The following is an 11,778-nucleotide window of genomic DNA, read 5'->3' as shown; positions in this document are numbered from 1 at the left end:
ATAAGTTTTTTTTAATTATAGTAATTACCAGAAAATAACATAAATAATAAATCATGATTTAAAAATTAAACAAAAATAATATGTAACGAAAAAGTAGCTTAAATGATGACAAACAAAAAACTAACTAAAATAATAATAAACAAAATATGTAACAAAAACATTAAGTTACCGTAATATAACCTAAGTCACATTTTAGTTTTCGGTAAACAAAAGTAACCAAAATAATAATTTTTTAAGAAATGTAACTAAAATTAATATGTCACATTTAGTTTTTAACCAGCAGGTAGCTAAAATAGTTAAAAATATAACTAAAGATATTCTAGAAGTCATTGAGAGAATTGAAAAAGAGTGATGATATTTACACTCCAAATATAAAAATATAATTATATATAAACACCTTATTTATATATATATAAAAATCTAGTAAAATTATTTTATTATTATTTTTATTGAATAAATTATTTTATTTATTTGTTCTTAATATTTGTTTTCTCTCTCCTTTTCTTGCTCTCTTCAGTATTTTCGTATTAATGTGAATGTTTTTGTTTTCACCTTACATCTTTATATTTTTTTGAAAAAAAAAATCTATTCACCTATAATTTTTTATTTTTACAACTCTTTATATATTTTTTGCCTAAATATTTTAAAAAAATATTATGTAAAATCTTATTTTGGCTAACTTTTTTATTAAATATATTTTATTCTTTAAAGAGCATTTTTTGATATTGTATATTGGTCAATTAAGTGTGATTGTGTCTCATTTTGGTAACAATCAATTCTTTATTAAGTGCACTTTATATATAGTCAAGTTCCCTTAATTATTTATGGTAACCTTGTCTATAATGAGTATGTGTATTAAATAATTATTCTCTGTATATTTTTCCTTGATTTTATCTGGTCTAAAATGAGGAAACTAAATGATGCTTGTGCCCAAAGGAAGGAAATTTCGAAATGAACCTGGTTGGATTTTAAGACCAGGTTCGTCCATTTCTTGATGCTACATAATGATTGTCTGTCACATATGGAAATTCCTGCAGTAAATGAAAAGAGAAGTTATTTTGAGTAACTTCTCGATTTGGTCTGATTTAGGCTATTAACGAGATTGGCTGACTTAGGGGTTTCTAAACTCTATAAATATCAGACCTGAGCAGCAGCCATTCTCACCTCTTCACTATTCTAATTTTTTATGCTTTTTAAGAGTTATTTTATTTGTAAAGAGTAGTTCTTGGTCTACTATCTCTTTGTTTGTTTGTGCTTTGCGTTGTTTATTCTTAAATAGGTCATAAAGCTTGTGAACGTGACATACAAGTCTTCGGGATAAGATCTTCACAAGACTTACTTCAGGAGGAAGTAAGCACTCATCAAGTTCAGAAGGGATTTCGTGTTCTTGGTGTTTATCAAAATCAGATTATTAAAGTGGAGTACTTCAAGGTTGCAACAAGAATTTAGAGGGAGTCTAAACTTGTATAAGTCAATTGCTTTTTATATTATTTAGACTTTACTAATTGATTTTATCTCTGGGCGTGGCCCCGTGAACTAGGTTTTCCGAACCACGTAAAAAACTTCTTGTGTCACGTTACTTTTAGTTTATTTACTTTTAGTTTGTATATCCTGATTCATCAGCAATTTGTCCTGATACAATCAGAATATCTGCATGAACAACTAATTGTTTAAATATCCCGCATTAATTAAATTGTTTGTTAAATTCAGTTGGTAATCTTAAAAAATAAAATTTCATATTATTTATATGTATTTTTTTTAGAATATGAATGAGAAAAAAACTATTGAAAAGAGTGTGTTTAATTAATAAAAAAAATATAAATTTTATGTTAGTTTTTGTATTTTAATTCTAAAAATCAACTACAACTTTTTATTTACAAAAATGTCTTGCCACATCATCAAAAAATACCATATTTCAAAGATAATATACTTGAAATGGAAGATGTTAGGAAAATATATGTTGTATCAATGGAAATGGTAAGAGTAGTTACAACTCTAGACAAAATAATACAAATAAACAAGATTGGTTAAATAGTGTTACAATTCTATGACTAAAAATACAAACAAACAAGAGAAGAATTAGAAGAAGAGAATGGAGAAATACAACTCTAAACAAAAGGATACAAATAAAGCAAAAATGTTTGTAACAAAAGAAAAGAAAAGAAAAGATTACCACTCTAAATAAAAAATACAAGTAAATAGAGAACAAGAATATGAAGATGAAAAACAATAGAATAAAAGAAAAGAACAATAATCAAATAACAAACAACTCTCACTCACACTACCAAAGTGAAGAGTGTTGATGATCATTTGAACAAGGTTTGAAACATTTGTCCAAAAGCTTATTTCCCCCTAACTCAAGCACTAAGAGATCTCTCACAGATTTGGAAATTGCTTTATTTGAAACATTTTTCCAAAAGCTTATTTCCCCTAGCTCAAGCACTAAGGGATCTCTCACAGATTTGGAAATTGCTTTATGGAATTATCAAGCCTCTAGGTGTTTTCTAGCCAAGTGTTCTAATGGATAGAAAAATTGTGTCAAATAAGTAAGCAATAGACTCCTATTTATAGAGTTTAAAGACACATTTTGAATTTCAAAATCCACCAACACCCATGACTTTTACCAATGATTAATTGGATGTTTATGGAATCAAAAATGAAATTTGGGAGTTATTTGTGTTTTTGGAGCCGTTAAAAAAGGTTGGAAAAATCTGAAAAATTGGTCAGTCAGCCTCTGTGGCTGCGGCCAGGAGTATCAGTGGTCGCGACCATTGGTCTCTGTTCCCCAAGCTGCGACCACTGACCAATTTCAGCACAAAAAAATGTGCTGTTTTTCCAAACGGTTCCAATCCACTCCCAATTGATTTTGTAACCCCCAAAACACATAATTGAGGTTAAAATCATATCTATAACAATCATTTCACATATGGCTTTAAGAAATCCATCTCAATATTGTGTAACAACAAATCTACACAATAATGAGCAATATTTGGAAGTTACAAATTTGTAACTGAATTTGTAACACCAAATATGTTACATATTTGGATATTTACATATATTGAAATATTGTAACTCTCTTTTATATATTACAATATGTGACACTCTTTGTCACATTTATTTAATCTAAAACATTATATTATAAAATAATATAACATTACATTATATTATAAAATAATATAACAGAAGAGTTCATGGAATCTTGTAATTCCATTTTTCTGAGTTTTCAAAAGTAACATTTTTGTTGCTTATGAAATTAATAAGATATCGATTGGTTACCTTTTCTATAAAAAACTGCATTTTTATATTATATTGTTTCATATACATTTTGGTTACCTTTAAAATCTATTTGTAGAAAATTAGTTATTTTAAGATACCGATTAGTTACATTTAAAATCATGGTTTCATTTTTAAGTTATATTATGGTATCTTATTATTTAAGACACTTTTACGTTATCCAAAATCAATTGGTAGAAAATTAGTTATCTTCTGATTAGTTACATTTAAAAATATGACTTCATTTTTATGTTATATTATGATGTCTTAATATTTCATAGACGAAAATGTGTATTCTTAATGCTAATTCGAAAGTAAGTACTGAGTTTCTTTTTTGTTTGGTTAAGAGAAAAAACCATTATTAATCACATTTAAATTACATGAGTGACCAAAAAGTGTATTAAAACTTTTTATTCAAAAATTTACTATGTAGTATACTGAACTAAAATTTGCTAATAAGCTACATGATTTTTATACTATATGAGTACTCATTAGTAGGTAACCAAAAAATATCTTATATAATAAAACATCATAAAAACATCTTCTCTAGAGTGCCAAGAAGTTGGTGCAATGCTATATTTAGCATATCTTACAAAAATATGACTCTAAATATAACCTAAAAATGACTAGGTATCTTAAGATAACAATTTTTTTACAAATAAGTTTTAGAGGTAACCAAAATGTATATGAAATAATATGATTTAAAAATAAAACATTTTATGAAAAAGTAACAAAATAATATCTTATTAGCATCGTGTAATGTTACTTTTGAAAACACATAAAAACAAAAATATTGGATTTTGTGAACTTTTTCATTTCAAGTATATTGTTTTTCAAATTTGGTATTTTTTTTGATAATGTGACAATGAATTTTTGTAACTGAAATTTGTTAAGTTATTTTTGTAGGTATATATTTAAAAAAAAACCCCAAAAATATATTTTGTTTAAATTTTTAACAATGGGTGTGTGCCTTTTATAACATTTTGAAATGTCAATATACACCTCATTGAAAAAATGACAGCTCGAGCTTTGTTACTCCTTTTAGGTGAAAGCTAAATATAACGTTCTTGCCATTTTGGGACCTTCAAATATATTATTATAGTTTTATATTATTGAGATTGGGTGGGATTCACATGGAAAAGTAGGGTCCAAATTTAGTTAGTGATAAGCTGGCAGACTGATAGTAATTATTTAGGTACTCAATTATTTTCATTTTCGCTTTGAGATTTGTTACTTTTGTAAATAAAATTTTCAGTTTTTTTTTGTCGTTGTAATAATTGTATATATTGGATATAATTATGTAAAATTTCCTTTTAAAAAAATGATTTCTTCTTAATTATTAATTCCGGGTAGCAGACATATATGACAAAGACCGAAGCCCAAACCCAACAAACCCCCTTACTACTAAACCCACAAAACGACATCAAACCCCGATATAGGCGTTTTTTGGACGAGGAAAAGTTGGCACTTGTGAAAAACGACTCGGTGGCACTGGCACTCACCTCCTCTCTCTCGGCTCTTCTCCGTTTTTTCCTTTGATCTGGGTATGTTTTCCTCTCTTCCCTTTCTATATTTTTTTTCTGGGTTTCTCTTATTTTCCTCTGCGGAATGGTGGTATTTGTTGTTTGTTTGGTCCCAAGTTTTGGTTTTTTTAGCAATTGGGTTTTGTTTGAGCTTCAGATAACTTTGATCACATTCAAAAGGGTTTATCTTTACATTAAAGTAGTATTTGAAATTGCACAAGCCCCCATTTCAACTTAGAGGGGTAAGAACAAGACGTGTATATAGTGGATTTTTGTTTCTTTGAGAATCATATAATAGATTAACGGAAGACTTTTGGGTTTCTTCGTTTTTTTTTTAAATGCTTCTTATCATAATCTCAATTGCTTATGGGCTGTGTTTGCAATTGAAGGACAATAAATGGGGGATGCTCCAGGCCATGATTTGATAAGTGATTTGCCTGAAAGCATTATAGAGAGTATTCTAACCCGTTTGCCAATAAGAGATGCTGTAAGAACTAGCATTTTATCAAGTAAATGGAGGTACAAATGGGCTTCGATCACTCAACTTGTATTTGATGATAAATGTGTTACCCTACGTAGTGACCGAGCTCTTGTTGAGAAAAGTCTCATAGACTTTATAACTAAAGCTCTCTTTCTTCACAAAGGACCAATTCACAAGTTCCAGCTTTCTACTTTCTACTTGCAGAACTGCTCAGATATAGATCAATGGTTACTTTTTCTTTCAAGGAATGACATTAAGGAATTGGTTCTGGAATTAGAAGAAGAGGAAGGAGAAGGCGAGTTGTTTAGAGTACCGGCTAGTCTATTTCATTGTAAAAAATTGACCCGTTTGGACCTATTTCGTTGTGAGTTAGATCCACCTCTTACTTTCAAGGGATTCTCGTATTTGAACAGTCTCACCCTTCATCAAGTGCTGGTTGCCCCTGATGTAATTGAGAGTCTAATTTCTGGCTGCCCTCTACTTGAAAATCTGGCTATATCTTACTTTGATAGCTTAGCTTTAAACATTAAAGCTCCAAATCTCAAGTTTTTGTTCCTTGAGGGTGAATTTAAGGACATAAAACTTGAGAATACTCCACTTTTGGTTGCTATGTCTGTTGCTATGTATATGACTGAGGACAATGCTGAGCATTTCGAACAAAGTTCAAGTTGCAATTTCGTCAAGTTTCTTGGTGGAGTACCTTGTCTTGAGAGGCTTATCGGGCATGTATACTTTACCAAGGTGAGATTATGATTATCTAATTGTTTCATTTATTGAATTGATACTGTTTTCCCCTTGTATCTTTTTTTCCAAGCTTGATACTTGATAGTGGGTAGTCAATGCAAGGTTAATGCTCAAGTTATTGCTACATAGTCTACTATTTTGTTTGCTGACCCTTCAATTTTTAGTATTTGAGTATAGGTTATGACCTGGGAAAACTTTTAGTTACCTATAAGCATTTGAAGGTTGTTGAATTAAATCAAGTGTGTTTCGAAGATAGGAAAGAGATATATGTGGTTCTTCGCTTGATTACGAGCTCTCCTAATTTAACAGAGCTTCAAATCTCAGTAAGTTACCTTAAACATCAATTTTTTTAGTCTCAAGTTACATTGGTAATTGGCGTTGAGTTTAGTCACACTGATGTCATGTTTTCTCAATTGTTTTGTTTTACAAATCTTTTGATTAATAGGGGCCCTCAAATGCCGTGGATTTCGTGATTGCACTTGATGTGTCTGATTTGAAATTTTGGGAGAAAGAAAGCCTTTCAAAGTACACATTCGAAAAGCTCAAACTTGTGAAGATGACATATATGTCTGGTGTGCCACATGAAATGGAATTCATCAAGTTTTTGCTCAGCAGATCCCCTGTGCTAGAGACAATGAGTGTTGCCCCTTGTTCGTTGTGTGCTATTGTTAGACGATTGCATATGCTGACTGAGTTGGTGAGATTTCGACGGGCGTCTCCTCAAGCTGAAATTGTATTCATCCAGGATTAAGTATTGTGTATGACATTTTCATTATCTTCCATTCATCTATTTCACAAGCTTGGCAGAGTTGGTGTCCCCGGTTGCATTTATCTTATATATAAATGAATATCTAGTAACTGACAGGAAATGCTCCTATTGCTTTCACAAAATGTTAAAATAAATATCCACCAAGTGATTGGCTGCCTTGCTAATAAGAAGTTGAATTTCATATTCTTCCCTTGATACTGATAGCTAGCTCTAGTGAGAGAGTTGGGAGATATCTGTCTCGTATTTCAAAAAACACCCATGCACCTTAAGAACAAAGGATGGCTTTAATTTTGTTGTTATCTCTGTATATGAATACACCCATTTTCGAATGTCCTTTTTTCTGTCAAAATCCCAAAACATACCAATATAGTGCTGCTGTCTAACGCGGTTGGAACTTGGAAATCTTTTTGCTGAGAAGGTAATCTGTACCTTGATTGTATAATACTTGCATTTTAAAAAAAAATAGAAAAAGAAAAAATCAGTTTGAGGAAAAGGAATCATTAACTCAATCCCAAAGATGTTTGACATTCTGAAGTATTGTTGGTTTAGACGAATTCGTAAACGATGTTGACTGCTTATTTATATAACTTTTCAAACAACTTACAACCCCCAAAATATTATTATTCTCACGTGAACTCCAAGTGCTCATTTAGGACATCCCTAGTAAATTCAAACACTGGAGAAGAACTGAACTGGCATGAGAGACAACTTGGTCTGAAATGTCAGTTTTCCAATATCAGATTCTGTACAGTGAGTGAATTAAAGACACCACTTTGGAGCTCCAAATATGGTGCTATAATATACAACAGAAAGAAGACTCATTTCTCACATCTATTCTTGGTGATATTTTGAACTTCTTTTTTCTTTTAAGTTTTTTCACACAACTTTTTTTATCCCCTCTTCATGTTGAGGATTATATTTTGTAAATTATCTTGGTCCAGAAAGCTCCATTGCCTGTGCAAGCAACGAGGAGTCGTCAGTGAGGTCAGAGTATCTTTCTGAAGAAGAGAAATCATTGGCTCTGCAACGAGTTGACTCAGCTCTCTGAGAAGCTTCCCATTTCTCTGCAAGCCCATCCCCTTCAAGCATCCGAACCACTTCAGACATCTTTGGCCTATAACTTGGAAGATATTGTGTACATAGTAGAGCTACTTGAATGATTTCTTCAAGCTCAATTATATCGTAGTTTTTCTTCAAGTCCTTATCAATTAGCATATCCAACTTCTTTTCTAGCTGAAGTTTCTTCACCTGCAGTTGTATATATATGCACGAAACAAATTACATCAATCACTGAGGATTGTTGAAGCTGTAAAGGTTAAAGGGTATTAAAAAAAACAAGAAAAGGTTCTTTTCGTGTTAGTTATATACCCAATCAAGCATAGCTCCTTTCTGGTTTGCTGCTTTCCCAAAATCTAGAGCTCTTTGGCCAGAAATTAGTTCAAGAAGAAGTATGCCGAACCCAAAAACATCTGTTTTCTCAGAGGATTGTCCCGTGGAGAGGTACTCCGGGGCTATATGTCCAACGGTGCCTCTCACGGCGGTTGTAACATGTGAATCATGGTGATCTAGCAGCTTGGCCAACCCAAAATCTCCCACTACAGCCTCACAATAGTCATCAAGCAATATATTTGCAGCCTTGACATCCCTGTGAATGATCTTGGGGTCACATTGTTCATGCAAGTACAGTAATCCTCTTGCAGCTCCTAAGGCAATTCTTTTTCTCGTACTCCAATCAAGGGCTGGTTTGGCTGCAGAGATAAAAAATTATATTGTAAAATGTTTCTGCACATGAATATCTCTGTGTTCTTCCTTAGGGATCAACTTAGTACCAAGCAACTTAGCAGTTTCGGAGGACATCACAGGCCAGCTTACCTTTGAGGCGGGAGGCAACGCTGCCGTTTGACATATAGGGGTAAACCAAGAGCCTCTCAGAGGCTGTCATACAAAACCCGTAAAGCCGAAGAAGGTTCCTGTGAACTGCCAGGCTGATCATCTCAACTTCAGTTTGGAATTGAATCTCACCACCAATGGCATTACCATCTTTAAGCCTTTTAACTGCTACTACTGTACCATCTCTGAGACAGCCTTTGTAGACATTTCCAAAACCACCTTTTCCAACCAAGTACTTGCTACTGAAGTTGTTTGTTGCCATCTGAAGCTCTCTAAATTGAAATCTCTTCAGGTTTCCAAGGCAAACTTCCTCATGATGTTGCTCTGAAATTTTGTAAAGCCTACAACTGTTAATCTCTTCTTCTTCTGTTTCTTTTTTAATGATATTGCTTAAAAAATGAGTTAGGTTTACTAACCGTTGACGTCAAAGAAAATTTGCTGGTTGTGTCTGTACCTCCACCAAAGAAGGAAACCAAACCCAAGAATTAGTAGACAAATGCAGCCCAGGCTTGAAGCAAAGGCTAAAGCAATTTTATGGCTTTTGGGTCTCCTAGCAGTTTGAGCATCTTCAAAAGTGGCATAAAGAAGCAAATTAGAGCAGTTGTAACATGTTATTTAATGATAATCTCTCAAATAATATATCTTAAAAAGCTTGGGCTGAATTAGTAACATTGTTTTTTTGCCTTAGAAACTGAATGATGAAGCTCCAACAAAAGGTAAAAGGAAGATAGTACTGCTTGTGCTTTAGAAAAATAAAGAACACAACATTATTGTAGAAAAGAAGAAAAAAGCAGAAGGAAATGTCTGAACGAGTAAAGAAACTGAAAACACAGTAAGTAAAGAAACTGAAAACACAGTAAAGAAAAGAATTATTACTTTGCGAATTATTAGAGGAAAAAGGAGGTGCTATGGGCATCGTTGCAAAGCACACTTGTTCCTTCCCCGTGGCACAAATCAGAGGGTTCCCCACAATGCTGTGTCAATTCAAAAATTAAAGCCGATGATTTATTATGTTACAAAAGTTTTTCTTCTTCAACAACAATGAAACAGAGAAAATAATAACAACAACAACAATTACAATATAGAAAATGACTTACTTGAAGGTCTTGGCAGGCAACCTTGGTACTGGACCACTTAGATTGTTGTATGACAGGTCCCTAGACCATTAAAAAAAATCCCATAAAACCTTATTATAAACTATTCAACTTGTGATGGAGCCTTGATAACAAGTAGTATTAAAATGCTAAAAGTTGAAAAGAATTACAGGAAGGCAAGCTCTGTCATGTTAGCCAAAGATGCAGGAATGGCTCCACTCAAAGTGTTATTGTCCAGTCGCCTGATCCAGTTCCAAATCATGTAATTACCATCAAGCTTAACATGGAAATATTTAACTCAAAATTAATCAACATAATTTACATACAGGTATTGAAGACTCTTTAAGTGTGATAAAGTGTTGGGAATTTGACTATTGAAGTTGTTATTGGAAAGATCAAGTGTGTCAAGCTTTTGGAGCCTCCCAATCTCAGAGGGGATAGGACCTGTTATATTATTGCTCTGTAATAGTCTGCAGACAGAGAAATAATAATAATAAACAAATAAATAAAGGGTCAGCAGCAAACAAATTATGAAGACAAACAAAATGAGAATGACGGCACTGGTTTTTCCACTTACACACTCCGGAGATTTGTTAAGTTGCCTATGCTTGCAGAAAGGATGCCTGATAAGTTCTGGCTTGGAGTTCCTCTGTAGCACCAAAAACCATTCCCAACTACTTAGAAAAAATCTTAAAGTTTCAAGTCTCAAATTTGTGTGTGACATATAAGCTCAAATTTTGCCGATATAAACTAAATTTGGTGTTTTTCGCCATGGATTTACTTACAGACTAATGACCAAACCATCAGGAGAGCAAGTGACCATATTCCAGCTGCATGGATCAACAGCAGTATCATCCCAATTATCAAGTATACCGTGGGGATCCTTAAACAAGTTCTTAATGTCCATCAAAGCTTGAACTGCAAATTTTGTTTGTAGAGAAAAAGGTAGATTACTTCCTCTGTAAATTTCTTCATATACAAAGCAGAGATAAAGAAAAAAGCCCAGAAAACTCTACGTACCTTCATAGTTAACACCTTTGGAAGAAAGCACACCATTTGTGTAATCCAACAAGCATGCAAAGGCAATGAAGAAGAAAGCAACAGCATACTTTCTATTGATAGTTTCCATTTGATACATGAAAGTTGAGAGAAACCAGAGATACCCAAATGGCAAAACCAGCTTCTTTGTAATGTAGTAGTAGTAAGTAAGGAGCTGGTAGAAATGATTTGAAAACTTCAATACAAACCAAACTTCCAACTCAATTTATCCAAAAATAAGTTTTTTTCAATTGGGCATATCTTGTTTTTTTTTGTACTAATAACATCATATCAAAGAGTACAGTTCGTCATGCTTCCTAAACCAGAATTGCACTCACTCACTCACTCATAGCCTAGTGTCAGAACCTTAAACCAATAAACTGAAGATTTGTTAGTAAAAGAAATGATAAAAGAGTTAAAAGATAACCAAACATGCCTGCCACTACTTAAGAAAAGAAAATGGAAAAAGAATATATAAAAAGCCAAGAGAAGCGAACCACATTAATAAATAAACAAAAAATGTTAAGCAATTTAAAAAGATTATTGTAAAAGAAATTCCATCAATCATGCATTGGTTTAGAAAAAGATAAAAATAAAAAAGACATATCTGTTAGGGAATTTTTCTTTTTTCATTTCCTGATTATAAAATTTTAAAACTTTAGTGAAGCATTACCTGTTAAGCATTGAGATAAATATTTTGACTACTTAATATAAAAAAAATATTTTGTCACTAATTTTTTTAACGAATAAATTGATAATGTTAACATGGGTTATGCTTAGCTTCTAGAATTGCCTCTGGAATCCAACATTCCTTGAGGCTTAGCCATTAAAAAAAGATGGTCTATTTCCTATTAAAATCTCAATATATGTTCCAATACTTATTTATTTTTTTGACAAAATATGTTCCATTACTTATTACCAAATAAAAAAAGAAAAAAGTGAGAATCTCGAGGGATTGAGGTTGAG

The 11,778-nt window shown here is 32.3% G+C and overlaps 2 protein-coding genes across 3 annotated transcripts; one reads left to right on the top strand and one right to left on the bottom strand.

Moving 5' to 3' along the window:
* Window positions 1-4,663: 4,663 nt before the first annotated feature.
* On the top strand, window positions 4,664-6,985 carry LOC133822827 (F-box/FBD/LRR-repeat protein At1g13570). Of its 2 annotated transcripts, none has more exons than XM_062255267.1 (4): window positions 4,664-4,817; window positions 5,186-6,018; window positions 6,186-6,344; window positions 6,467-6,985. In XM_062255267.1, the coding sequence occupies exons 2-4, from the start codon at window positions 5,194-5,196 to the stop codon at window positions 6,770-6,772; spliced, it is 1,290 nt and encodes a 429-aa protein (XP_062111251.1). In that variant the 5' UTR covers window positions 4,664-4,817; window positions 5,186-5,193; the 3' UTR covers window positions 6,773-6,985. The 2 variants fall into 2 exon arrangements, with proteins under 2 accessions (XP_062111251.1, XP_062111252.1); XM_062255268.1 differs by having other exon boundaries at window positions 6,274-6,344; window positions 6,467-6,620.
* Window positions 6,986-7,344: 359 nt separating this feature from the next.
* On the bottom strand, window positions 7,345-11,290 carry LOC133822826 (protein NSP-INTERACTING KINASE 2). Its single transcript, XM_062255266.1, has 11 exons — window positions 10,795-11,290; window positions 10,560-10,692; window positions 10,352-10,423; window positions 10,101-10,244; window positions 9,945-10,016; window positions 9,778-9,837; window positions 9,557-9,654; window positions 9,097-9,246; window positions 8,663-9,004; window positions 8,159-8,538; window positions 7,345-8,038 (listed from the first exon to the last, which is right to left on the bottom strand). Exons 1-11 carry the CDS (start codon window positions 10,910-10,912, stop codon window positions 7,718-7,720), a joined length of 1,890 nt encoding a protein of 629 aa, XP_062111250.1. The 5' UTR covers window positions 10,913-11,290; the 3' UTR covers window positions 7,345-7,717.
* Window positions 11,291-11,778: the final 488 nt, after the last annotated feature.

Source organism: Humulus lupulus, chromosome 3, assembly GCF_963169125.1.
Source record: "Humulus lupulus chromosome 3, drHumLupu1.1, whole genome shotgun sequence".
In the NCBI taxonomy this organism is placed as follows: domain Eukaryota; kingdom Viridiplantae; phylum Streptophyta; class Magnoliopsida; order Rosales; family Cannabaceae; genus Humulus; species Humulus lupulus.
Note: the sequence above shows the minus strand (reverse complement) of the source record. Positions and strands in the feature narration are given on the sequence as shown.